At 45.8% G+C, this 23,627-nt stretch overlaps 1 protein-coding gene across 1 annotated transcript in view; it reads left to right on the forward strand.

The window, feature by feature from the left end:
* LOC105492320 (ANKH inorganic pyrophosphate transport regulator) overlaps window positions 1-23,627 on the forward strand; it is a 155,269-nt gene that overhangs the window by 111,441 nt on the left and 20,201 nt on the right. The window contains exons 4-8 of the mRNA XM_011759333.2: window positions 292-375; window positions 5,013-5,183; window positions 6,941-7,075; window positions 10,240-10,332; window positions 14,368-14,463. Of these exons, the coding sequence (XP_011757635.2) occupies window positions 292-375; window positions 5,013-5,183; window positions 6,941-7,075; window positions 10,240-10,332; window positions 14,368-14,463 (579 nt within the window). The remainder of the gene's footprint in view (window positions 1-291; window positions 376-5,012; window positions 5,184-6,940; window positions 7,076-10,239; window positions 10,333-14,367; window positions 14,464-23,627) is intronic.

Consider the following 23,627-nt stretch of genomic DNA (forward strand, 5'->3'; position numbering starts at 1 on the left):
TCCTTCAGCTTTCCTGCCAGGCGTACAAACCTAATAGTGCACTAGTCTGCATGCAATTGGTGCTAAATAAATACCTGCGTGCAGTCCTTCACTCCACTGGAAAACTCTAACGTAGAACCAGGCACCAGATCAAGTTACAGTAATTTTACCAACCAAAGATTTATCAGACCTTGGCGCTAAGGCTTTGAGGGGCTATAAAGTATATTTCAGGAATGTCCAGTAAATCGCATCAGCCAGAAACCGCATAATATTGAAGGTGTATCTCATGCCAAATTCTTTTCTTTCTGGCAGGCATGGACCCATGCTGGCATTCTCTTAAAACACAAATACAGTTTCCTGGTGGGATGTGCCTCAATCTCAGATGTCATAGCTCAGGTAAATATGGTCTGTGTGTCAATCAGAGCTCCTCAGAGTCCCCTTCTGGCATGTGTAACTGATGTGTGATTTACATTCATTCACTGTGTAGTACATTCTGCATTCGACCTGGTTTTGCCAGCACTGTTATATCACATAGAGACCTCAATACATATTTGCTAAATGGTTGAGAAAAGGAAACTCTCTGTAATAAAAGTGTGTATAATCTTGCTAGAATACGGGCTGTAAGAATTTAAATTTAAATAAAGAGGTTTTGACCTTTATTTTTAAAGAGCTTGCATGTGAGGTGACTCTACAGTCATACCTAGTACCTTTTGGCATGTCTTAGGGTCACTGTGCACTTGCCTGGGTGCCCTCTGTGTGGCCTAACACTATGTCACTGTGTTCTAGAGAGAGGGGCTCTTAGGAATTATTCTTAAACGTTCTTATAATCCTCTGTTGTTACCATGCAGAGCTGCCATTCACAGGTCACTTCCCCACATTTAGAAAGAACCAGGAAGTTGATTCAGCTGCCTTTCCACGCCGTCTGAGAAGAAGGCCTACATCCCACTCTCTGTTGGGTCCAATTCTCTGAGCCCTGGCACTCAACCCTGGCTTTCTGTCCTTTCTTCTTCTACCAAGGATAGAGCATGAACAATTTTAGTGGAAAAATCGATTGAATTCCTATGATTTATAAGTTAGACTAAGTTCCTACAGTCAGGGATTTGGGAGAATGATTTCTTCATAGAGGAGGAGGTTAGACTATATCTCTACATGCCCTTCCAAATTCTCATTTCTTTCTTTTTTCTTTTTCTTTTTTTTTTTGAGACGGAGTTTCGCTTTTGTCAAATGGCATGATCTTGGCTCACTGCAACCTCCACTTCCCAGGTTCAAGTGATTCTCCTGCCTCAGCCTCCTGAGTAGCTGGGATTATAGGCACCTGCCACCATGCCCAGCTAATTTTTGTATTTTTAGTAGAGACGGGGCTTCTCCATTTTGGCCAGGTTGGTCTCAAACTCCTGACCTTAGGTAATCTGCCCACCTCAGCCTCCCAAAGTGCTGGGATTACAGGTGTGAGCCACCACGCCCAGTCTCATTTCTGTTCTATGAACATTTCCATACATTTTTCCTTTCTTGCACACCCTGATCTCTTAGCCCCCTTCTTGAAATAATCTACTGTTGAACTGTTAGTATGAAGACCAATAATTTCCAGATTAATTGTGTTTACTCCGTGGATCACTATTATAAGTAGTTTAAATGGATTTCTACTAACACATTGTGTGTGTGTATGTGTGTAAATACTAGCAATACTAGCAACCATCATTCTTTGGTATGTCTTTGTTAATTTTCTTAAGAGTGAGTAGAGAATTTTGTCCCAGTCTTACTGTCTGTATCCTCTGGGAGATGAACTAGACTGCCTTATTCACTCTAATCACTTCATTTGAAATTCAGTAAGCCTCTCTAATTTCAAACACTGGCATCAGCAAGTTGGTGAGCATTTGTGAGCACACATTTGTAGATGTGTGTTTTTTTAAAGGCAAAAAAAAAAAAATTCCTTAACTTTGCCTGAAATAAACATAGTAGCCATCCAAGGACAGAAGAAGAAAAGCGTATCTCTGAAAAAGACTTTGCCAATACACCTACAGCCATTTTCCTCCTCTGTTTTAAACCTGATCCTGGCCCTTGCCTGTTGAGGGAAGGCCTGCAAGTTCAGAATAAACAGATCTGGTTAGTGGGAGCGTGGAAGCCAAGTTCAGATGCCATCTGGCTTCAGGCTGTGCCTGGTGGAGTAGTTATTTTAAACCTTGTTGCTTGAGTTCCTACCACAATTTGGCTAGGGGAGTAAATTCTCTTTTTAAAGTCTTTTACCCTCAGGCTTCCGCTTATTACCTGAAAATATTTGTTAGGTATGAAAACATACCTAAGTTGGTAATGAGTAAATAGATTCCATGCAAAGTACTTTGAAATACCACCTTGGCATAAATAGCACATAATCACCAATCACCAGTGATAAAATGGAAATCATTTATAATGCCTCAAATTTCAATGGCAATTCTCGAGGGGGGGGTTGTTTTGTTTTGTTTTGTTTTCAAGTTTTACTAAATAAATGGGTTTCACATAATAGTACAAAAAACCTCTTGGTTTGGTGCAAACATGCAGTGCTTTTCTGTGCCGTCATTATTTTAACAGTTATGTGTTCCAGTCAGTCATTGCCAAGGGATTCGTGAAAACATATTGCTGTTTTTGTTTTATTCCCTGGTCATCTGGACCTTCTTAGCTTGCTTGATATCAAGGTGAGAAATCTCAAGGTTGTTTGCCGTCTTCGGATTTCCATCCTGTAACTCCTCAGCTATCATCAGCCCTTGCCTTTCAAGGTCAGCTGACATTCCAAGGCTGGTCAGATCATAATGTGTACATCCCCTGCATTCCTGTAAATTCCCTTATCTCCTGCCTTTTCATCTCAGCCTTCCGAGAAAATTCCTCTGAACCAACCCTGTGTTATGCATCTTCCTGCACTTCCGTGGTGCTTCTGCAAAAGGTTACACCATGGAACAAACTGATCAAACTGTGAATGCACAATCTTATCCCTCACCTCTGCTGACTCTGTAGGAATTATTTCAGAGGGTGTTTCTCTGCCTCTCACCTCCCAACATATAACCTCATTTCCCACCTCACAGAGTCAGTTGCAGCAACCAAATTCATCACCTTCCAGCCAACAAACCTACACACTTACCTTCCAGCCCTGCATCCTCCCCATTCTCTTCTCATTGTAAGGGACGAAGTGTCCCTCCCCCCATCCAGGGCCACTCCTCTGGGTCCTGGCCTGTGCTGCTTTCTCAGGAACCTGTTCCCTGCTTTCTCATGCATCGTTTCCCTTGTCCTGTTGTGCTCAAATCTCTGCCATGTTAACACAGCAACAAGAAGCTTCCTGTGTATTTCACCTAACTCTTTAGCTACACTTCTCTATCACTTTATAGCCAAACTTCCTGGGAGGGTGGCTTCTACTCACTGTCTTTTTCACTTCCCTTTCATTCTCTACCTACTTGAGGCTGACTTCCACCCCCATCAGCCCACCTAGATGGTTCTTACTAATGACTTTCCTGCCATTAAACACAGCAGGCAGCTTCCCCAATCTTCTCTCTGTTGACTATCCCCTCCTCAGTCACACACTCCTTCCCACCGGCCCTCCCACCGCTGCAGTCCTGGTTTTTACGTGCTTCAGCTTGTTTTTTCCATTGATATTTAGCCATTAAGGTTGATGTAGCTCAGGAATATGCATTGTCCTGCCTTTGTTCTCAGTATGCTTCTGAGGTCTTTGGAATGACTGGATCCCAGGAGGACTCTAGACAAAAGCTGGGCTGATTCTCTGATTTTTGCAGGACAGGGAGGTTAATACATTGTGAAGCTTGCTTTAGAGACTGTACCATTGGATAGAGATATAAACATTATTGTAATTTCATTCTCTCCTGACTCTGGTTATTTCAACCTATTCTACTTTTATAGGTTAGTATTTTAAATGTTAATATAAGTTGTTTTATAATTATTACTGTTGGTGTTTTTTGGCAGAATTTTCAGTGGCTCTTTTTTGAGGTAGGGTCTCACTGTTACCCAGGCTGGAGTGCAGTGACACAATTAAAACTCACTGTAACCTGAAACTCCTGAGCTCAAGTGAACCTCCCACCTCAGCTTCCAAAGTAGCTAGGACTACAGGCGCGCATCACCACACCTGGCTCATTTTTAAAAATCTTTTATAGAGATGGGGTCTCACTATGTTGCCCAAGCTGGTCTGGAACTGCTGGCCCCCAGCAATCTTCCAGCCTCAGCCTCCCAAAGCACTGAGATCACAGGTGTGAGCCATGGCACCCAGCCCATTTTTAGTGCCTTCGATCCTATAAACATTACTGTCTGTTTTCCTGTATACATCATTGATCACTTCTGTTTTTTTCTTTGTTAAATGTAGCCTAGTTCTCTGGTGTGTGTTACATACACACGTGAGTGTCCAGCCTCGAGAGGGAAAAGCTACTTTAAGTTGGTAATGAGTAAATAGATTCCATGCACAGTACTTTGAAATACCACCTTGGCATAAATAGCAAGTAATCACTAATCACCAATGGTAAAATGGAAATTATTTATAATGCCTCCCATTTCAGTGGCAATTCTCGAGGGGTGTTTTTTTGTTTTGTTTTGTTTTGTTTTTGTTTAATTTTACTAAGTTAATAGGTTTCACACAATAGTACATCTTGCACCAAATCTCTTGGTTTGGTGCAAACATGCAGTGCTTTTCTGTGCTGTCATTATTTTAAGTTATGTGTTCCAGTCAGTCATTGCCAAGGGACTCGTGAAAACATATTGCATAGATTGTTTTTTAAGCAGTAACCTTAAAAACGATGCCTTGAAAGATGCTTGTAGTTGCTTGAAAGAATTTTCATGGTGGGTATAACAGAATGATCAGTGTGTCCCTCCAGTGAACTGCAAACATCTGCACCTGAGTTACATGAGAGCGACACTAGGCCATCATCCAGTTTTCGCCTCTCTTTGCATAAAAATCAAGGTCTTTGCTCAGAGGTCTGTCTCAGGTTCCAGAGCATGGCCCTGTGCTTCTGTCGATCGGTTCCTGCGTCTCCCCTCTGACCTGTTCCCGTTCTCCCTTCTCTCAGGTTGTTTTTGTAGCCATTTTGCTTCACAGTCACCTGGAATGCCGGGAGCCCCTGCTCATCCCCATCCTCTCCTTGTACATGGGCGCACTTGTGCGCTGCACCACGCTGTGCCTGGGCTACTACAAGAACATCCACGACATCATCCCCGACAGAAGTGGCCCGGAGCTGGGGGTACGTCTGCCAACCCAACCGTGATCTAAGACTCGGAGTAGAATAAAACTGTGTTCTACCTCTTAGAAAATGAGAAATCAGTGACATCAAAACATGAAATTGGCCAGGAGTCATACCCAGAGGCTGAGTGCTAGGTGTCTGCCGGGAAAGACAGTTGGAGAATTAATGAACTCAAACAGATGGATGTGATCTGAGATGTCACTGTCCAGTCTCCTTATCCCACAGGAGGAGACAGAGGCACAGAGAATCTGTGGCCAAGGAATAGATACGACATTCGTGGTTTCTCTTGCTCTTCTAAGTTACTCTGCAGTCAACAAAGGTTTCAGGACCCACGTTACCTTTGAGTTTACATTTCACTGTGTTTAATTTTATAGCAGGGATCCAGGCTTTGTTTATACTTTCTTCAATGTACCAGTCCCTTATTCAGGTACCTCCTGGGGACCGAGTACAACATTAGGTACCATAGGGCAACACAGAAATTTTGAGATATGGTCTCTACCCTCAAGCAGCATCATATCCCGTTTGGCAGGTCAGAACAATACAGAAGCAACAATTAAACAGTCATCTGAGACAGCACATCACCTGTATGAGGATTTAGGAGCCACTAACACTGGGAGAAGGATTGTAGTGATGTAGTGTAAGATGCCTCCTTGGAGGAGGCAGATCTTGCTGTGCCCTGAAAGTTGAATAAGAAACAAGTAGGAGTGAGATAGAGAACCTTAGAGAGATGACCAAAGCATTCTGTTTGTTGTAAGTATAAACCGTATCTGATTTCTGCGTGTGCTAATTTTCCCTTCCCATAGGTATGAGACATCATTTGGTTTGTCTGCATTTAGCTGTAAGGCATCTACAGCCCTAAATTCATCCCCTCACCTTACCCTGATCCCCACTTGGGCCACACATTACTTTGTGGTGTCAAGCAGTAATTGTTTTGACCACTTACCTCCATCCAAGGTCAGGCTGTCAGTGAAATCCTATCTAGTTATCTCATCACTAGGCCAACCACAAATTGGTCTTGATGGTAACAATCTGTCTCTTAACATTTAGCCACCAGCAAAAGGAAATAAAGTGGCCACGATGGTTCTATGATGTAATTCTCACCCTTGTGAACAATCAAAACCAAAATTGCATAATGAAAGCCAGGCTTTAAAGATATCCCACACCTTTGCCACAGAAGTCTTAGAAATCCCTTGTTCTTTACATGCCTTTATTTTGGTTATGCTTTTGAGCAGTTTACATGACGTCTATGAGAGCTCCGAGAATAAGAACCTCTGTAGTCAATTTCTACACTGCCAAAATAATTAGGCACATTTTTGTGAGCTGATTCCAAAATAAATTATAATAACTTTTTTATTTCTAAGAGTTACCTCTTCCTGACATGGCTTCTGGCCAGCCCATTTGATGAGATTAACAAAGACTTAATTTCAAACCTGTTTCTTAGGCCCTAGATGTGGGTTCTACCTTGGTTAGAGATTCCCTGAGTCCCAGTATGGAAAAGAGTGGTTGGGATCCATTAAATTTCAGTGTGTGTTTTAATTTCACAGCAGCTTGCCAGCTGTCTCAGTTAATTTCTATTAAGACTGAACATTTTATTTTAATTCAACTTGGCTTGTCTACAGACACTTTTCCTTATATTACTTTCAAGTATAATGAATTGGCTGGTGATTAACATACGAAGGAAAAGCTTTGATTCTGAATTGTTTTTTCCATTCTACTTGTAAAGTTTAGGTAACTTTTATCTTCGTTTCTTAATGTAGGGAGATGCAACAATAAGAAAGATGCTGAGCTTCTGGTGGCCTTTGGCTCTCATTCTGGCCACACAGAGAATCAGTCGGCCTATTGTCAACCTGTTTGTTTCCCGGGACCTTGGTGGCAGTTCTGCAGCCACAGAGGTAGGCCATGCTTTGGGGATGTGGGGCTTATAATCAGCTTGGTGGGGCAGGGGGTGCCGAAACTGATGTCCAGTTCTTCTTGAGAGCTCAAGTAATTCTCCAATTTTAAATTACCTGACAGTCACCCTAGGAAACCATAAAGATCTCGTTCAGTGACGTATAATCATGTAATTGTATATTTTTATGATTATGGGAGAAAACCTGTCATGCATGTCATACATCCTTCTTGCTTATCATATGAGGAACTGAGGCACAGAAAGAAAAGGTTAAAGGCACAGAACTCGCTGGAAGCTGGGCTAGTGTTAGAATCCAGGTTTTCTGACTCCTACTCCGTTTTCCATGTCCACGGAGCCAGCACCGGCCTCTTCACCGTGGGGGCAGAGGATGATGGAGCATGCCACGTGGCAGCCGAGTGGGACACACCCAGTGGCTGCAGGGCCGCTGCCTCTGTGTTGACCCAGCCTGCCCTCACCTGCCCTTCATCGTTATGCATGTGCCACCCCACCCGTCACCACCACACCCGTGCCTGGCCTGCCCATCTCAGATGGGGAGCTCCTTGATCGAACAGACTTTCTTTGGAAACTGGCAGCCACTCCAAAGAAAGAGTTGACTCATTTTTCCCTCTTTCAAGTTGGGTTTGAACAAATAGAATTACTTCATTGGCTTCCTCCTCCACTGCCCTCTGGAGAATTAATTCCAACTCTGGAACTGCTGCTCCTGAGGAAGGCTCATGGCTGCCCACGAGGGCCCCCTGTCCAGGGGCTGCCTCGCGGGGAGCGGTCTGGAGCCCTAACTGCACTGTCAGCATGTCTCCAGCCAGAGCCCCTGCCAGTTTCCATGTCCTGGGAAGCTGCTCATGTTCTCCTGGAAAGAGAAGCACATAAATCCGAAGCAGAACACTTTCTCTTGCTTCGGTGTGTTCCTGGATTTTGTTTTTTGAGTCATGAGCGTCATCTTGGGTGGCTACTGTAACACACAGTTTTTGTTCTTGAATACTTCAGTTCAAGTTTCTCATAAAAAGTATGGAACCCCCACCACCTGTGTGCTAGAATTCCATCCTCCCCTTTAACAAAAGAAAAAGGACAAGTATACGTTAGAGCCATTTGAAAATTGCCCTCGATGGCATATAGGAACAGCACGTGGGGTACAGCGCTGGCATTTATTGGTCATCTGCTCATGTGCCAGGCATTTATGTACATTTCCTTGACTCCCCAATAACCCTATGGGATGGATATTATTCTTACTGTTCCACCAGAGGAGCAAGAAGGAGAGCTGTGGGAGAGGTGGTGCTTTGCACAGCTGGGGAGCGATGAGGTGAAGGTTTGGATCCAGGTCTGCCCGATCCCAACGCTCCTTTTTGTTCTAGCACACCACGCCACACCACACTTCCGTCACACTGCTGGGGACTTGCCTCATGTTCCTGGAACCTCCGGGCATTGCCGTTTCGTTAATTAAAACAGATGAAGCTCGCTTTCCTCCTTCACAGGCTAGGCAGAGAGTTGAACACTGCCAGGATGTAGGTTTAGATGCTTTGTTTTCACTTCTCTTCCTTTTCATTCACATAGGGAAGGAACTGTCATTGTATTTTTCTCCTTTAAGAGGCGGGGTCTTGCTTTGTCACCCAGGTAGGACTGTAGTGGTGGCACGATCATAGCTCACTGCAGCCTCGATCTCCTGGGCTAAAGCAATCCTCCCACCTCAGCCTCCTGAGCCACCATGCCCAACTAATATTTCAATTTCTTTTGTAGAGACGGTGTCTCGCTTTGTTGTCCAGGCTGGTCTCAAACTCCTTGGCTCAAGCAGTTCTCCAACCTCAGCCTCCCAAAGTGCTGGAATTATAGGCATGAGCTACCATGTCTGGTCAGAAACTCATATTTTCATGGAAACACATTGATAGCTTTCTGCACAAAATGTGTATTTAATTTTCTTAAATTAAAAATCTAAATTGGGCCATAGTGACCAAACAGACTGGGAGTGAGTTGGGTTGGAAGGAGAGTAGCACAGAGCCATCAACAACCACCGAAAATGTCAGCATCCCTGAAGGATGGAGTGGAGGCTTAGAGGTGGATCCCAAGGAAGAGACCCTCCGAAGAGCAGGGAGGGCTCGCAATTTCATTTTGAGAATCCAGAATAAATAGGGCTAGACTAGAGGGTTCTGTGTAGCTCAATGGAATGAGCAAAGATTCTGGAGTTGGGTGGACCTGGGTTGAAATCTTGGCGTCTCAGAGCAGTGGATGGTCTTTTCCCATCTTTATAGCCTACACTTTAAGATTAAGGTGTAATAAAACCCAAAGGGAAGGATTGAAACTGTCTTTGCAAACATATGACTGAGACAGTGAAAGAGATCTGACTTAACTGACTCCATCTTGCTTCTAACCTCCCAGCCATCCTTGTTCTTTCCTGGGCATAGGCCAAACTAACTTTGGGAGAAACTTATAGTTTATAGTTTAAACAAAAATGGTAAGAGCAAAGCAGACCTCCTTCTTGCCTGGGGACTAGATTGCCTTTGTAGAACTAGCATTAGCCACAAGATTAGAAATGATGCTTTAGGGGTCATGCAGCCGGAGGCTACAACATTCTGACCCTCCCTAAGATGCTCCAAAGATCAGTGCTTACTTTGCAGACCCTGCACTTGATGGATCAGCTGGCCCCACGCAGATCAATCAACTGGCTCATCTGAGCTTGTGGCCCCCACCCAGGAACTCACTGAGCACAAGAAGACAGCTCTGACTTCCTGTGATTTCAACTCTGACCCCAGTGCTCCGGGAGACTGATTTGAATAATAATAAAACTCTGGTCTCCCTCAAAAAGAAAAAAAAAAAGAGAAAAAATAAAAGGAATCTTGGCTTCCCAGCCAGTGGTCTGCACCTCTTTCTCGTTGCATCCACATAAAACATGATGCATCCCCATTGTTTCACGTCCACTTTGTTGGCTGGCTCATTCCACTCGCAAGGATGCGGCGGAGTGCCTGCCCCTAGGAGCCCAATTTGCTGTCAGTTCCCCCCGCCCCGGGCTGTCCTGTGACTGCCTGATGTTTGTCCCCCAGTGTGGAGGGCTCTTTCCTCAGTGGCTGCACCTGAGCCAGCGTGCTTTGTCACCTACTCTAGCTCCTGGAGGACTTTCTGCTGATACCCTGCTAACTCTGCCACCTCTTCCTGTTGCAGGCCGTGGCGATTTTGACAGCCACGTACCCCGTGGGTCACATGCCATACGGCTGGTTGACGGAGATCCGTGCTGTCTATCCTGCTTTCGACAAGGTGAGAACCCGTGCGGTGTCGTGTCTGAAACACGCTTTTGAAATGACTACTTGATAGACAGGGCTCTCTGACGAGGGACACTTTGTTGCTCCTCAGTCCTGCTTCCCTTTGTAAGGTTAATATGACGTTGGGGACGTTGAAGGAATATTTTCCTCAGAAAATAACAGGCAAGTTGAAGCTGATCCCGTGATGCTTTTCCAAAGTGATCTTCTGTAGTTACTTTCAGGTTATTCCCATTGAGTAATGATTTGTTTGCGAAAGGGAAAATAAACTTCCCCCAAAATCAATTTATGGAATTTTATTTCTGTGGTTTGTTTCTTTAAACGAATACTTTGTTGACCCCCTACCAGATGGCTAAGGTGTAGGCAGGAAGCCGTGCTCCTGGCTTCATGACGATGTGGTTCTCTTTCTGTGGGCTGGCCTACCTGCGTGCTCAAGCCTGGCCATAGGCAAGACCTGGGTCCAGTGTTTTGATATGGCAGACGTATTCCAGTGGAAAGCCTCTGTTGACAGCTGCTGTGTCTCCCCAGCCACAAGAGTCACATAACCCTTCTGCTGTGTAACTTGTGACCCAGTCAGCACTGTCCTGCTGTCATTCAATAGAAGTCTATTTTATAGCATTATGATTTAAACCTATAGACTTTTATTAATACTCTAAAACAAATGGCTGGTGAAACATACTCCAAAAATAGTCTACAGTGTTTTAAATGATACGTTGGAAGGAGGCAAACAGGCTGCCACTTCTTACCACGAAGGGCGCCTGTTGTGCCTTGAATGTCCGCAGAACTAGCAGCCACTGCCAGCGTCATGCTGTCTTATCCCAGCCAGAGCCTGTGAGGTGAGGAAAGGAAGCCTCCTAGCCAGCGGTGTCCACAGCGCTCAACTCTGGCAGAATGGGCAGCTTGGCACTGGACCCTGGGTAATGCTGGTCCCTCCCGCCTTCCCCCACCACCGGCCTAACCTCTCCTGGGCACAGGAAGCCCTGGGAAGCCACACAACAAGGCTAGGCCACCGGCTGCAGGCTTCCCTCCTTTCTTCACATGGCCACCAGCTTTCAGAATGCCCCCCTGAGACCGTTTGTGGGTTCTGGGAGGGGCAAGGCCTGGGGAGCAGGGACTGGGGACCCCCTCTCCCCCACCACACCTTACAGCCTGGCCCAAGGACATCCGCCCAAGCATCTCTGAAAGTGTGAGATGGAGACGGAGGATCAAGTCTGGAGTATCACCCACATCTGCCCTCCTCCTCCTCTGCTCCTGCAGTTCCCGAGCAGTTTCTCTGTTAGGGCATGCTTGTACAAACACACACACACATCCACCCCCACACACAGCCTGCTCCCACTTCCCTATCAGGACATTCTTCCACTGCCAGCCCCCAGGCCACTCTTCCCTGTCTCTATCACTTGCATCCTCTATTTCCCTAGAGATAGAGGATCACCTGGGAAGGGTAACCCACCTGAAAACCAGTGAGGGATTCCCCTGTACTGAGCTAATGGGCGATAGGCCCCGAACCCTGTACTGAGTGGAATTTCCTCAGTGGACCATTAGTTAGGACCCGCCACCTACTGGACTGTGACTTAGGACCCGCCACCTACTGGACTGTGACTTAGGACCCACCACCTAGTGGACTGTGACTTAGGACCCGCCACCTACTGGACTATGACTTAGGACCCGTCAGCTACTGGGAATATTCTGTTGCAGCATCAGGATGCAGAGATCTCCTAAGAAATGCTTTTGGTTCCTGCTTCACAGGCCTCTGAGAGTGGACTCAGAAGGCATGAGTCACTTGCTGGAGAGAGCAGACACTGTTTGAGTGGGTTTAATTCAGTCTATAGATAGAAATCATTGTTTTCATTTCAAGGCACGTGTGTATAGAAGTAAATCCTAGAAAACCAGCATGAATGTATGTCTTTTTGCTAAATTTCAGTTCTAGCTCCTGATGAATAAGGTGATCATCTGATGAAACTGATGAGAAGGGCAAGTGCTGAAGTGTTAGAACCTTCTGGCTGCCTAGGTCTCATCTGAGATTATTTTTGGCCACCTTGAAATCATAAAATTTAACAATACAACAGTGTATGGTTTCAGTAAGAGCATCCAAGAAAAACATTGTTTTATTCTTGATCACAGAGGCTAGGAGCTATAAAAGAAATTCCTTTAACGAGCATACCTCTAGCCAGAACTTCAAGTTACTCCAAATCCTTTTAAAACCTCGCCCATTGTTTCCAAGCATTCCAGCGAGCCACGCCAGCCATTTATGTGAATACCATCTATTCACCAAAATCTTAGGCACCTCCATGTGGACTTCCAGAATTTGCTGCATTGACAGTTGAAATCCTTAGCTTCTTTGTGGGCTCCAGAATCAGAGATTTAAAATTTCTCACATACCTTCTGGGAGTTCTAGCTAAGTAGGAGCTGAGAGAGGTTTCCACTAGTGCAGATTCTCTCTAATGTTCAGTTCTCTGCAAAAAATGATGCTTCTGAGCCAACTGGGCCAACAAACAGAAACACCAGTGCTAATCTAATGATACTTGCTGGTTTATTCCAACGATCTTCATGTGAATATGTGCCATTTTGCAAATCACAGTGCCCCTGAAGGAGCTGTGGTACATTGCTGTCCCCATGGCAGTATGTGTGTTTTGCTGAGGTTCCCTAATTCTTTCCAACATAGGCCTCCTTCTCATCGTACCCAGCAGGGCACTGCTGTTACAGAGAGCGGTCCTCTAACAGATCCAGGGTGAATGGAGATGGAGGTCTCCAACCACTGGGACTTGTACTTTGCCATAGAGCAGTCTAGAAAACAGATATGTTTTAGAGACTAGAATTAAGAAAACGTATACTCACTCAGAGGTTGGTCCTGGTGGTGGCAGGGATTTGAGAAATGACCTTAGCCTCCCCGTAAAGGAAAATCACAAGCTCTTTTCCACGTGGATCCTGTAGTAGCTGTGGGTGTGTGTTTCACGAGGCTGGATGCGGAGCCAGGTGTTCAGGGTTTGTTTTTGTGAGTCGGCTCTGGGACTAATTAGGTCCATAATGAGGCCAGGGTTATTTTTCTCTGCCAGTTTTTGTGGTCCAGGGGCCAGACCCTCATTTTGCGGAGGTGAGAAGCACGCTTAGCATTGCAGCTGGAGAGCCTCGGCAGGCCCCTTTGACTGCCAAACTGGGGGACATCTGAGCCCCCCGCAGTCCTTCTTGAAATCCAGTGCAGCAGATGCTCTTGGGGTATCTCTTCTACTCAGATGTTATGCTGAGTGCTTCTAGGGGAGACACGCAGGGCGTTATCTCAGCAAGCACAGCCTCACCGGGGTTGGACGCATGACAGGACGTGATGCCTGCCCTCAGAGAGCTCCAGGTTCATTGGGCTTTACAGGAGGTAGGGCTCAGCTTGGAGGTCAAAGGTCAGAGAGGCTTTTGGGAACAGATGGGCTGTGAAGATGATGGGCCTTCGAAAGAGGGATGTTTTTGAAAATCAGGATTCAATGGCAGGAGGAACAAAAGCGCCAGGTGTGTCAGGGGAAGAGCAGGAAGCCCCATTTGGGCTAGAAGTAGAGAAGTCACGGCTGGAGGGTGAGTCCATGTCAGATTGCACAAGGCCTTGAATGCCCGGTGGGATTTATAGTCCATTTGGTAGGGAGGAGAGGAGCCCTGGAGGCCCCTGAGCAGGGCCATGGCATTTAGGGAGATGCCCATGGTGGCCAGATAGAGGGTCTGCTGGGACCAGGAGTGGGGTGCATGGGGCAGGAGCAGGCTTCAGAGCTGAAGCCCCAGGACTGGGCGAGGTGGGCTGCCCAGGCCTAGGGGAGGTGACTGAGTTGGACGATGCTACAGGGCGTTAAGTCGAGAATTCACTCAGGTTAATGATCCTGTGCAGGGACCTGACAGTTGCCCAAGAGACACTCAACATGACAGCCACCTGGCAAACTGTCACTTGAAACCTCTTTTCAGACACATCAAACAAAAGCAAGATGCTCTTCAAGATCCCCTGGTGGGTTCAGCCAAGGATAAGCAGGGCCCATTCATGACTGTGGTTTTCTTTCCCCAGAATAACCCCAGCAACAAACTGGTGAGCACGAGCAACACAGTCACGGCAGCCCACATCAAGAAGTTCACCTTCGTCTGCATGGCTCTGTCACTCACGGTAAGGACAGAGGCTCTCTCTGTCTCTTCTCTCTGTTTGGTTTTTGTAAAGGGGCAAGTTGCTATTTTAAAGGGGGAAATCTTAAACTTTCCACGACGTAACGTGATGCTAGATTAATTAGCAACCTCTTCAATACATGTTCTTCTTCAAATGTGAACGATTGTTATTCAAGGAGGCCCTAGAGTCTAAGAATAAAGGACCTACTTCAGGCGTTTCTTGGGACTTCTCAAATGCTGCAGAAAGGAAGAGGTTGCCTTTAATTGGAATAATACACTTGTCTTGCTGAAAAATTTCCAGCCCACTTTTTAAACATCAAGAGTCAACTTTACAACCATCCCTGTCTCTTTTCCAAATTTAATCAGCATTATTTCAGTTTTCCCCAGTAAAAAGTCCTTTCCAGTTATGTTTGTGCTGACATAGCCTACTTACTTGGCCATCGCATGCCCAAAGGCATGGAGCCCCGTGGGATCCCAGGCCCGTCTATCTGCTGAGGATACAGCTGTGAGCAAGCATGTGTGACACTGTGTCAGCAGCAAAGCCTGTCAGTATTTCTATGTACAACCTTAAATAAACAACACACATCCTTCATTATCAAGCCCCTGCGAGTAATTCAGGTGTGTTTGAACATTGATAATGTTCAAAAAACATGGAGAAATTAGGTGCATGCTTTATAGTCCAAAGGACGTGGTATATAATTTAAGGTTATTTAGAGCATTTATCAACAGTGGCAAAAAACCTACCGTTTATAAACAGCCTTCCATTGGAGACTGTGCCCTTTGGGTTATAAAGATGGAGATGAGAAGAGGATAAAAAGAAATAAAGGTCTTTTGAACTTGGTTCTGCTTTCCATTTTATTGTTGTGACAACACGTGTCTTATTAAATCCTGTAGAAACGTACATTCACATATACAATAGAAGTATTTGCAGAAATGTCAAGATGTGTGCAGTTGTCATTGTCAATAACTAATAAAGAGGACCGAAGGCCATGAAGGTGCTGGATTATGCCAGTAACGGGAACACAGGAGCTGGGTCCTTCTTACCATCATCACAAGAACCGTGGAGCTTGACGAGCTCTGTTAGTGGGCCATTAAAATCAAGGCCTGCGCACATTTTAAACCTGTAATGGACATTTTGAAAGCCTGCAGCTTAATATTTGATCCGTTGATCCAACACCTAATTAGATTGCCACAAGGGCAGTGCCCATCACAGAAGACCTCTGACACTGCCAAGTCATGACCTCTTGTCCTCAGCTGCCCTTGTCACCACCAACACAGCCCCTTTTGCCAGCCTGTCCCTGTGGAACATGGGGGCGTTGGGAACCTATTCCAGCACTGCCTCACTGCAGAAGAATTTCTGATAGCAATGCCTGTTTGAGCGGGGCCGGTTCCCCAGGCAGCCCTGCTCCCCTGTTAGCATGATTTCTCTCTGTGGTGTGCAAGCTTTTCCATAGTTCCCTAAAACATTAGCAAAACACTGAGCAACTTTGAAACCATTTAAAAGAGCATTTTAGGCAGAACAGAGCAGGTTTCTATTCCAGGAACAGACCTCAGCATTTGGAGACTGTGTTAATGGCTAGAAGTCCAAGGTTGACTCTGCTGTGAGGCCCTATGACTTGGACCTCACCTGCTTATAAAGCTGACAACTCCTGGCCGCCGCTGGCTCTGCAGTCCAGAAACTCGCCTCCTCTCTCTTCTTTCACACTGTTTAACATCTTCCCACAGCTAGAGTTGAATCTGATGGAGAGCTTTACCGATTGAGCTTAAGGACATTCTCCTCTCTTTCAGTTCACAGGCAGTAATTTGTACTTCTAAAAAGATTATTCTGCAGCAAGTTTATTTTGAAATGATGATGACTTATAATCTGGGAAAGTGCTTACATTTCCCAGGTAGAGGCTTTATTTATTATTCTAATCCTCTATCTAAAAACCATCTGTGACTTGAAGTTCCTCAGGGTAAATTTTCACCTTCTAGAAATAGAGATTCAGAACCCTTTGTCAGAAAGGAACTTGGAGATGAACTAGTCAAAACCCATAATTTTTCAGAAGAGGAAATGATTCACACCGGACAAGTGACTCGTCCAAGTATCCAGTAATAGAAGCGGCTACAGCCCAGCCTTCAGGGCGTGCTCTCCAGGACCCTGTCCTCTGAACCTCACTGTTCCCAGAGAGTAGGAACAAATATTGGCCCTTAGGCCTCCAGATCAGGGCATTCACCACCATGCCTGAAATGGTGGTTTCTTGCCCATTAAAAACCATAGTATTTGAGTTTGTGGTTTAGGAAGAGTCTCACATACACCATCCTTACGATGATTCAATCAATTGATCCAACATCTTGGCTAAAGGAATTTTCACTGAAAGACACATAGAAAAAAATATAAAGGGAGATTTTTCTTTCTTTTTTTTCTTTTTTGAGATAAAATCTCACTCTGTTGCCCAGACTGGAGTGCAGTGGCATGATCTTGGCTCACTGCGACCTCTGCTTCCCAGGTTCAAGCGATTCTTCTGCCTCAGCCTCCCCAGTAGCTGGGATTGCAGGCGCCCCCTACCACACCCAGCTGATTTTTGTGTTTTTAGTAGAGATGGGGTTTCACTATATCGGCCAGGCTGGTCTCGAACTCCTGACCTCAAGTGATCTGCCCGCCTCAGCCTCCCAAAGTGCTGGGATTACAGACGTGAGCCACCGCGCCCAGCCAGAGATTTTTCTTTCTAAATTAAACATTAAACTGTCCCTGTAATGAGTACACACCTTATTCTATCTCTTACTGTATTCATTCTTGTACATCTTTTGCTGCTCTTGGGCTCCAAACTTCATGAGGCAGGGTCTACAATGTCATCTTTTATCCCCAGGGCTTAGCATCCTGCTTGACACTGAGAAAGGTCACAGTAACAGGTTAACAAACACAGGAATCAACTAATCCTTAATTATGAGACAACGGTTGGTCAGGTACCGACAGCATTCACCCTTGTGAACGACTATCTTCTCATTTATGCTCCGTTTGTACTATCTTAAAAGCTTTTAAAAGGCCCTTGATTTTCTAGTCTACTTTCTTTTTTCTTGGTTTTGGGGTTTATTTTTTTTTTTACTTTTTGTATAGAAAGGGTCTCACTATGTTGCTCAGGCTGATGTCAAATTCCTGGCCTCCTAAAACACTGGGATCCGAGGCATTAGCCACTGCACCTCGCCTGTTTTTGTTTTTTGAATTTTGAAACTTCTTAATGTCAGGAAATAATGAAGCAGAGGTCATTGAAACACTTGAAAGCAGCACACTTGGTGTTTATTTCAGCAGATGATTCTGTGTATACAGTAGGAGCTGCGTGATGATGCCACAGCCCTCCACACATTGTCCAACATTAGCATGCTTTCCCGCACTCGGCTGCTTTGGGAAAATCAACTTTTGTCCCTGAGTCTTTGAGAAGAGCTGACCCCCAGGATCCTGTAGACACCCAATGACTCAGTGATTCAAAGGAAAACGTATACTGTCCAGAATCAAAATGCATCCTTCCCTCAGAACGGCCCCCTCTCCAGGCGCTGACATTTGGAGTTCAACACCTGCCTTTGCCTGTGAAAAACACCGCGGTGTCACTGCTGACCGTTAGTAAGAGGCTCATTTCAGCATGCTATAATGATGTGTTGGTTTATTCCCTATTACACATTTTCTATTTAAATTTAGAGTATCTGTCCTACTCCAGAAGTTGGTTCTGCCCTTGTACTCTTATCCAGCAGTGTTGTTGATCACTGGGTTTTCAGAAAAGCAGCAGATGTCTTCTGCCCAGTGTGGAAGAAGGGCTGAAGTCAGAGGGGTGTGGAGTAGGAAAATGGAAGTGTTCGCGTTTTCCATTAGCGTCTTGCTTTCAGTCTTTCAGAGCTGCGGTTAGGCATGCTCAGCCGGAGGTTGATGGATTGGTCTCTCTAAACCGTCTGATGGGCATGAGGATGAGAAAAGGGGGTACCTTTAGTTGATCCAAAAGATTAACTTCAAAACAGTAGAACTGTCAGATGAAACGGAATCTCCTTGATTGCAATGAGGGAGCAGACACAGTGCAAACCCAGGTTAGCAAGGCGCCTGCGGACTGACAAGCAGCTGTTTGGGGTGAAGGGAAGCACAGTTCAAATGTGGCAGAAAGCCATTTGGAAGAACAGCTTCAGAGGGTCTGCTTTCACGGGAAGCGAGCGGGGTTGCAGCCACGCAGAGGAGGCTGCGCCGCAGCCTCGCCATGCAAGGTGCCTCCGCCGGTGCTGGAATCAGAGCCGGTGGTCGCCTTGCCCTGAGCCTTCCTGAACAGCTGTGGTGGCTGTCGCTCATGTGACCGGCTGTAGAGCACAGTGACAGTGAGTGTGCCGTAAAAGGCTGTACTTCTCTAGGTAGACACTCCTGGAGCCACAGGCTGAGCCGGCAGTGAGCGCACAGAGAGGAGCAGGCGCCGCAGTCCTTCCTCTCAGGTGGGGAAGGCAGCCGGCAGTGCTGACCTTACAGAAACCCAGCCTCCTCCAAACCCCTGGGACCTATCATGGTGCCCTCCTGGACTCTAGATGTGAGGATAAGATAGAAACCACTCACCGTCATGGGCTATATCTTCCAACAGTCCTTTTGGTGGGGAAGAAGTGTCCCGAAAGAGTAATGGACCTCCCTATTCCTGGATGCCAGGCCCAGTGGTGAAAGCCAGCCCATCAGGCTGCTAAGTTTACCAAATGTGCCAATTTACCCAAAACATGACTTTTAAAAACTATTTCTGAAGTCCATAGCCAATCATATTTTAATAAACAGAAGTTTTTAACACCTTTGGATGCTTTTAGTTGACGAGTTTCCATTTTGATTTCACAATGACATTTTCAGAACATTTGGTGTTTCTCTTCTCAAGCTCCCTGCTCTGCTCTACTCTGGGGAGTTAGTGCCAAAAGAGGGGGGCCCTCTGCTTGAGGAGACATAGAGAAGGATCTATGCAAAGCACAGGCTTGGCCTCTGCTAAGGTCTCCCCAAACCATTAGCACACAAAGGAAATGGGCATCTCTCCAGACAGATCTTGGCAAGTAGAGCCAACGAGGCACTTTTGTGCAGTACACAACCTACATGACCATACCCAGCACCCCTGGGATGCCACATTCAGAGAAAGTCAGAGAAGGGGGAGAACGAGGATCAGGGAAAGGAGAGTGACTGAAGGTCAGAGAGGTGGAGTAGCATGAAGGTCAGAAGGAGAAGGGAGAGAAACTGATCAGAAAAAGAGGGGAAGTGACGAGTCAGAGAAAGCTGGAGCGGAATGGCAGAGGTGGGGGTACAGACAGGGAGAATGTGGAGGTCTCAGAGACCCTGGGGCCCTCCCAGCCCTTGGGGCCCTGCCAATCCTTCCAGTAAAAAATTGCTATATACTTTAGAAGAGTTTAAAAGAGACAAGATCTTAAAACTCAGAAAATTTGACAGATTGTTGGTTGGTCAAATTGGTTATCCAACGGTTGATTTTTGGTGAGCTGACCTGTTTCAAGATGGAAGGTGTGGATGGGACTCTGTTCTGGGCTGGCCCCGCACACCCATAATCCGATTACACTGAGGTCATGGGACTATGCCACGACCCCCAGACTGCATCCACTGGCTCCCGAATAACTGACTTCACTGGCTTCAACACATGGAGGCTGCTTGATGTGGAGGTGTTGCTGTCACTTGAGGCAGAGAGAGAAGGAAGCCTAGCCACGCTGCCACAGTGTGCCAATCAAACCACGTGGCCTCACGCAGTAGAGTGCAAGGGTATCTGAGGTCAGTGGCTGTTTGTATTTAAGGATCTGATTCTTAAAAATTTTAAAAAAAAAAAGTTAAAATAGATTTTTACTCTGGATCTTTCTGAGTCTTGCTTTTTGCAGTCAGTGGGCAGTTAAAGGGAGACCTTGAACCTGCACTCCTATCTTTATTGTTATGGGTTGAATAGGATTCGCCAAACATTCTTATGTTAAAGTCCTAACCCCCAGTACCTCAGAATGTGACCTTACTTGGAAATAGGGTTAAGATGAGGCTCTGGTAGGTGAGTAGGGTGGGCCCATAATCCCATATGACTGGTGCCTTTTTAGAGGAAGAAATTTGGATACAGACGTGCACACAGGGGAAGCGCCTTGTGTAGGCTGGCGTTTTGCCGCCTCAGCCCAAGAGCTACCAGAAGCCAGGAAAGACCTGGAACAGACCCTTCCCTAGCACCTTCAGAGGACCCGTGGCTCCGCTCACACCTTGATTTCGGTCTCCAGAACGGTGGGACAGTAATTTTCTGTTGCTCAGAGTCACCCAGTTTGTGTTATTTTGTTTTGGGTGCCTGGCAAGCTAACAACTGTGATTTCTGAAAGGAAGGAATCTTCTTGTCGCTTAAGGCCACATGGATTGATGAACCAGACTTCCAACTATTCAACTCACTTGTTTTTGTTTTTTGTTAGAGTCTATCTCCTTTTAGTTTCATGAGACATCTCTATTATTTTATTTCCAGATTCTCCATGTGAGTAGAGGATTTGTTTAGAAATATAATACTTTATGCAGTGTGGCCCTGTGTCTGCATTTTTTTAGTTTAATTTTTTTGTGTGGGTACCTAGTAGGTGTACATATTTATAGGGAACATGAGCTATTTTGATACAGGTAACCTGTGCCAGCACTTACGTGCTTAATGATACTTTTGCCAAAGGTTTCTTTGGGGACGGGGGTATTGACATTGTAGCATCTGATAGAAGTACCAGGACTAGATTTGAGGTACTTTGCTTCTTATTTTTATTCTGCTTTTTATTCATTGAATAATGCAGTGCCCCTCAACAAGGTCTTTGCGGAACCCAGGACTAACCTGTGCCACTACAAGCATTCAAAAACTGAAATATTTTTCCAATTTTCAGGAAACAAAATAAGTTGCTAGAATTTTATTCATTTGTATTTATCCCCCCCCACCAGATTGCCTCAAAATCTTGATCTCTTCTACTATTTATCACTTGAACCTTATAAAGGGTAATCTGATTTGGCACAAAATTATAAAAATCACTCATTTTTCAGTTTGACGTATCAATACACACCCGTGTTCTGCCAAGAACCCATGTGGGGCCCACCACCTGAATGAGTTTGAAAGCAACAGGGAAGACACCTTGTTTATACCCTGGGCCTGCAGACGCTCACTGCTCACCAGCCCCTCCAATCCCTTAAGGAAGTAAAGCCTGGGCCCCACGGATCCCTGCACCTGCTGAGTGCTGCCTGACCCGAGTCCCACCTCAAAGAGGCAGGTGCCCAGCCCAGCTCTTTCGGTTTTCACTGCTGTGGAAGCAGAGCTATCACAGTGTTATAAATAAAGTTTCAGTGCCGCAGAAGAAATAGCACTGGAATATAAAATTTTCTTTTTAATCCTCAGCAAGGCAATGTACTTCTATAGAAGGGTGCGCCCTTACAGATGGAGCAATGGTGAGCGCACACTTGGACAAGGGAGGGGAAGGGGTTCTTATCCCTGACGCACGTGGCCCCTGCTGCTGTGTTGTTCCCCTATTGGCTAGGGTTAGACCGCACGGGCTAAACTAATTCCGATTGGCTAATTTAAAGAGAGTGACGCGGGTGAGTGGTTTGCTGGAAAAAATGGTTATGGCAGAGCAGGAAATCGGAATGAGTCAGGGTGGAGCAGGTAATCAGAAAAGGTTGCTTTACAAGGAAGTTAAGTTTAAAAGTAGAAGGCAAAGAATTGAACATACTGACACACTGATTCTTTGAAGAGCAATTTAGAACTCATATCTAGCAATAGGGAGAGGTCAGTCACAAACTGCCATCCCACACTAATGGTGAAGTCACTCAGTAGGGCTTCATTGATCGACTTCCATGATTAATACCTTATGATTCCCTACAGGTTTTTAAAAAATTGGTTTTCTTAGTCTCAGCTTAAAGACAGTGTACAGAAACCAGACATCAGTTTGACCGGGTGCTTAGTCCAGACCCTCCCGACATGCATGCACCATCAGCGTGGAGAAAGCAAGGATGTGGTGCCCCTGGCCTCTTGGCTTTCCGAGCCCAGCACCAGCTCGGAGGCTCTGAGGCACCCCGGGCTCCGCACACGAGCACCTTCTCCACGGCCTGAAACTCCCGATGGCCTGCCATTCCCTTGGGTGCAGCAGGCAGGGAGCCCAGCAAAGCCCATGTAAATGATCTCAGAATCCCTCAAAAATTACAAATAGAGGTAATTACATGAAGCAGTGTGTGAAATGAGCACAAAGAGGACCTAAAACAGCTGATTAGCATGCTAAGTGGCCATTGTGTAAGTTTAATGAAGTAACCTATCATTTGACACAGGAACAAAAGAAAACAATCAAAAAACACTCTGATCACAGGAGAGACTTCACTGGCTTCCCTCTCCCAGGCCTGGGTGTCTCCTGCACCTCTGGGCAGCACATGTTAGGTGCTTTTAGCTAGTCTGTGGTCTTTTCTCAAAAGGGTCTTCATTTTCTGTTAAAGGCTCGCTACTGTGTCCCCAACTCTGGGTCGGATGTCCCACTTGCTCGGGCACAGTAAGGTAAATGGGTTTGAATGGTGTCATGAAATTATTCTAGGGTCTTTTTGTATCTTCTGAGCCCAGTGCAAGGCTAAAAGAACCACAAAGCGCTGCCGAGAAACAGCACATATGGCAAACAACAGTGCCTCGAAACCTGCTCACTATGAATCGGTCGCCAGACAGTTTTCAGTGGCCTGTAGTCCTCCCTGGAGATGGCTCTTAATTGATGTGGCTTGAAGAATGAACCGATGGTTACCAAAAAAGAAGTTTCCAGAGGGCCAGGGTACACACACTGGAGCTGACACCACTGATCTCTTTCAAGTTCCCACCTTTGAAACTGGAGATGAGTTCCGATGGGGGGCTGCCTGTCACGTCTGTGGCTCTCATGACAGCTGACTGCCCTGTCTGTGACTGTTGACTTAAAGAGGGAAGAGGGATGGAGGCAGAGGGATTTAGGTCAAGCTGGAATTGGCCACATAGCTTGGTGCTTATAGGTGTGGGCCTTGGAGCCACAGGGCTTGGGTTCAAATCCAAGCTCCACCACTCACTAGCCGAGTGGCTTCAGGAAAGTCGCTCAAAACTGCAAGTTTCAGTTTCCCCAGATGCCACACAGAGATAATAAGAATTGTTCACCTTTTAAGATTTTAAAAGGAGTAAAAGCTTAGTGAGATACCTGGCATGTGCTATA

Source organism: Macaca nemestrina, chromosome 6, assembly GCF_043159975.1.
Source record: "Macaca nemestrina isolate mMacNem1 chromosome 6, mMacNem.hap1, whole genome shotgun sequence".
NCBI classification, from domain to species: Eukaryota; Metazoa; Chordata; class Mammalia; order Primates; family Cercopithecidae; genus Macaca; species Macaca nemestrina.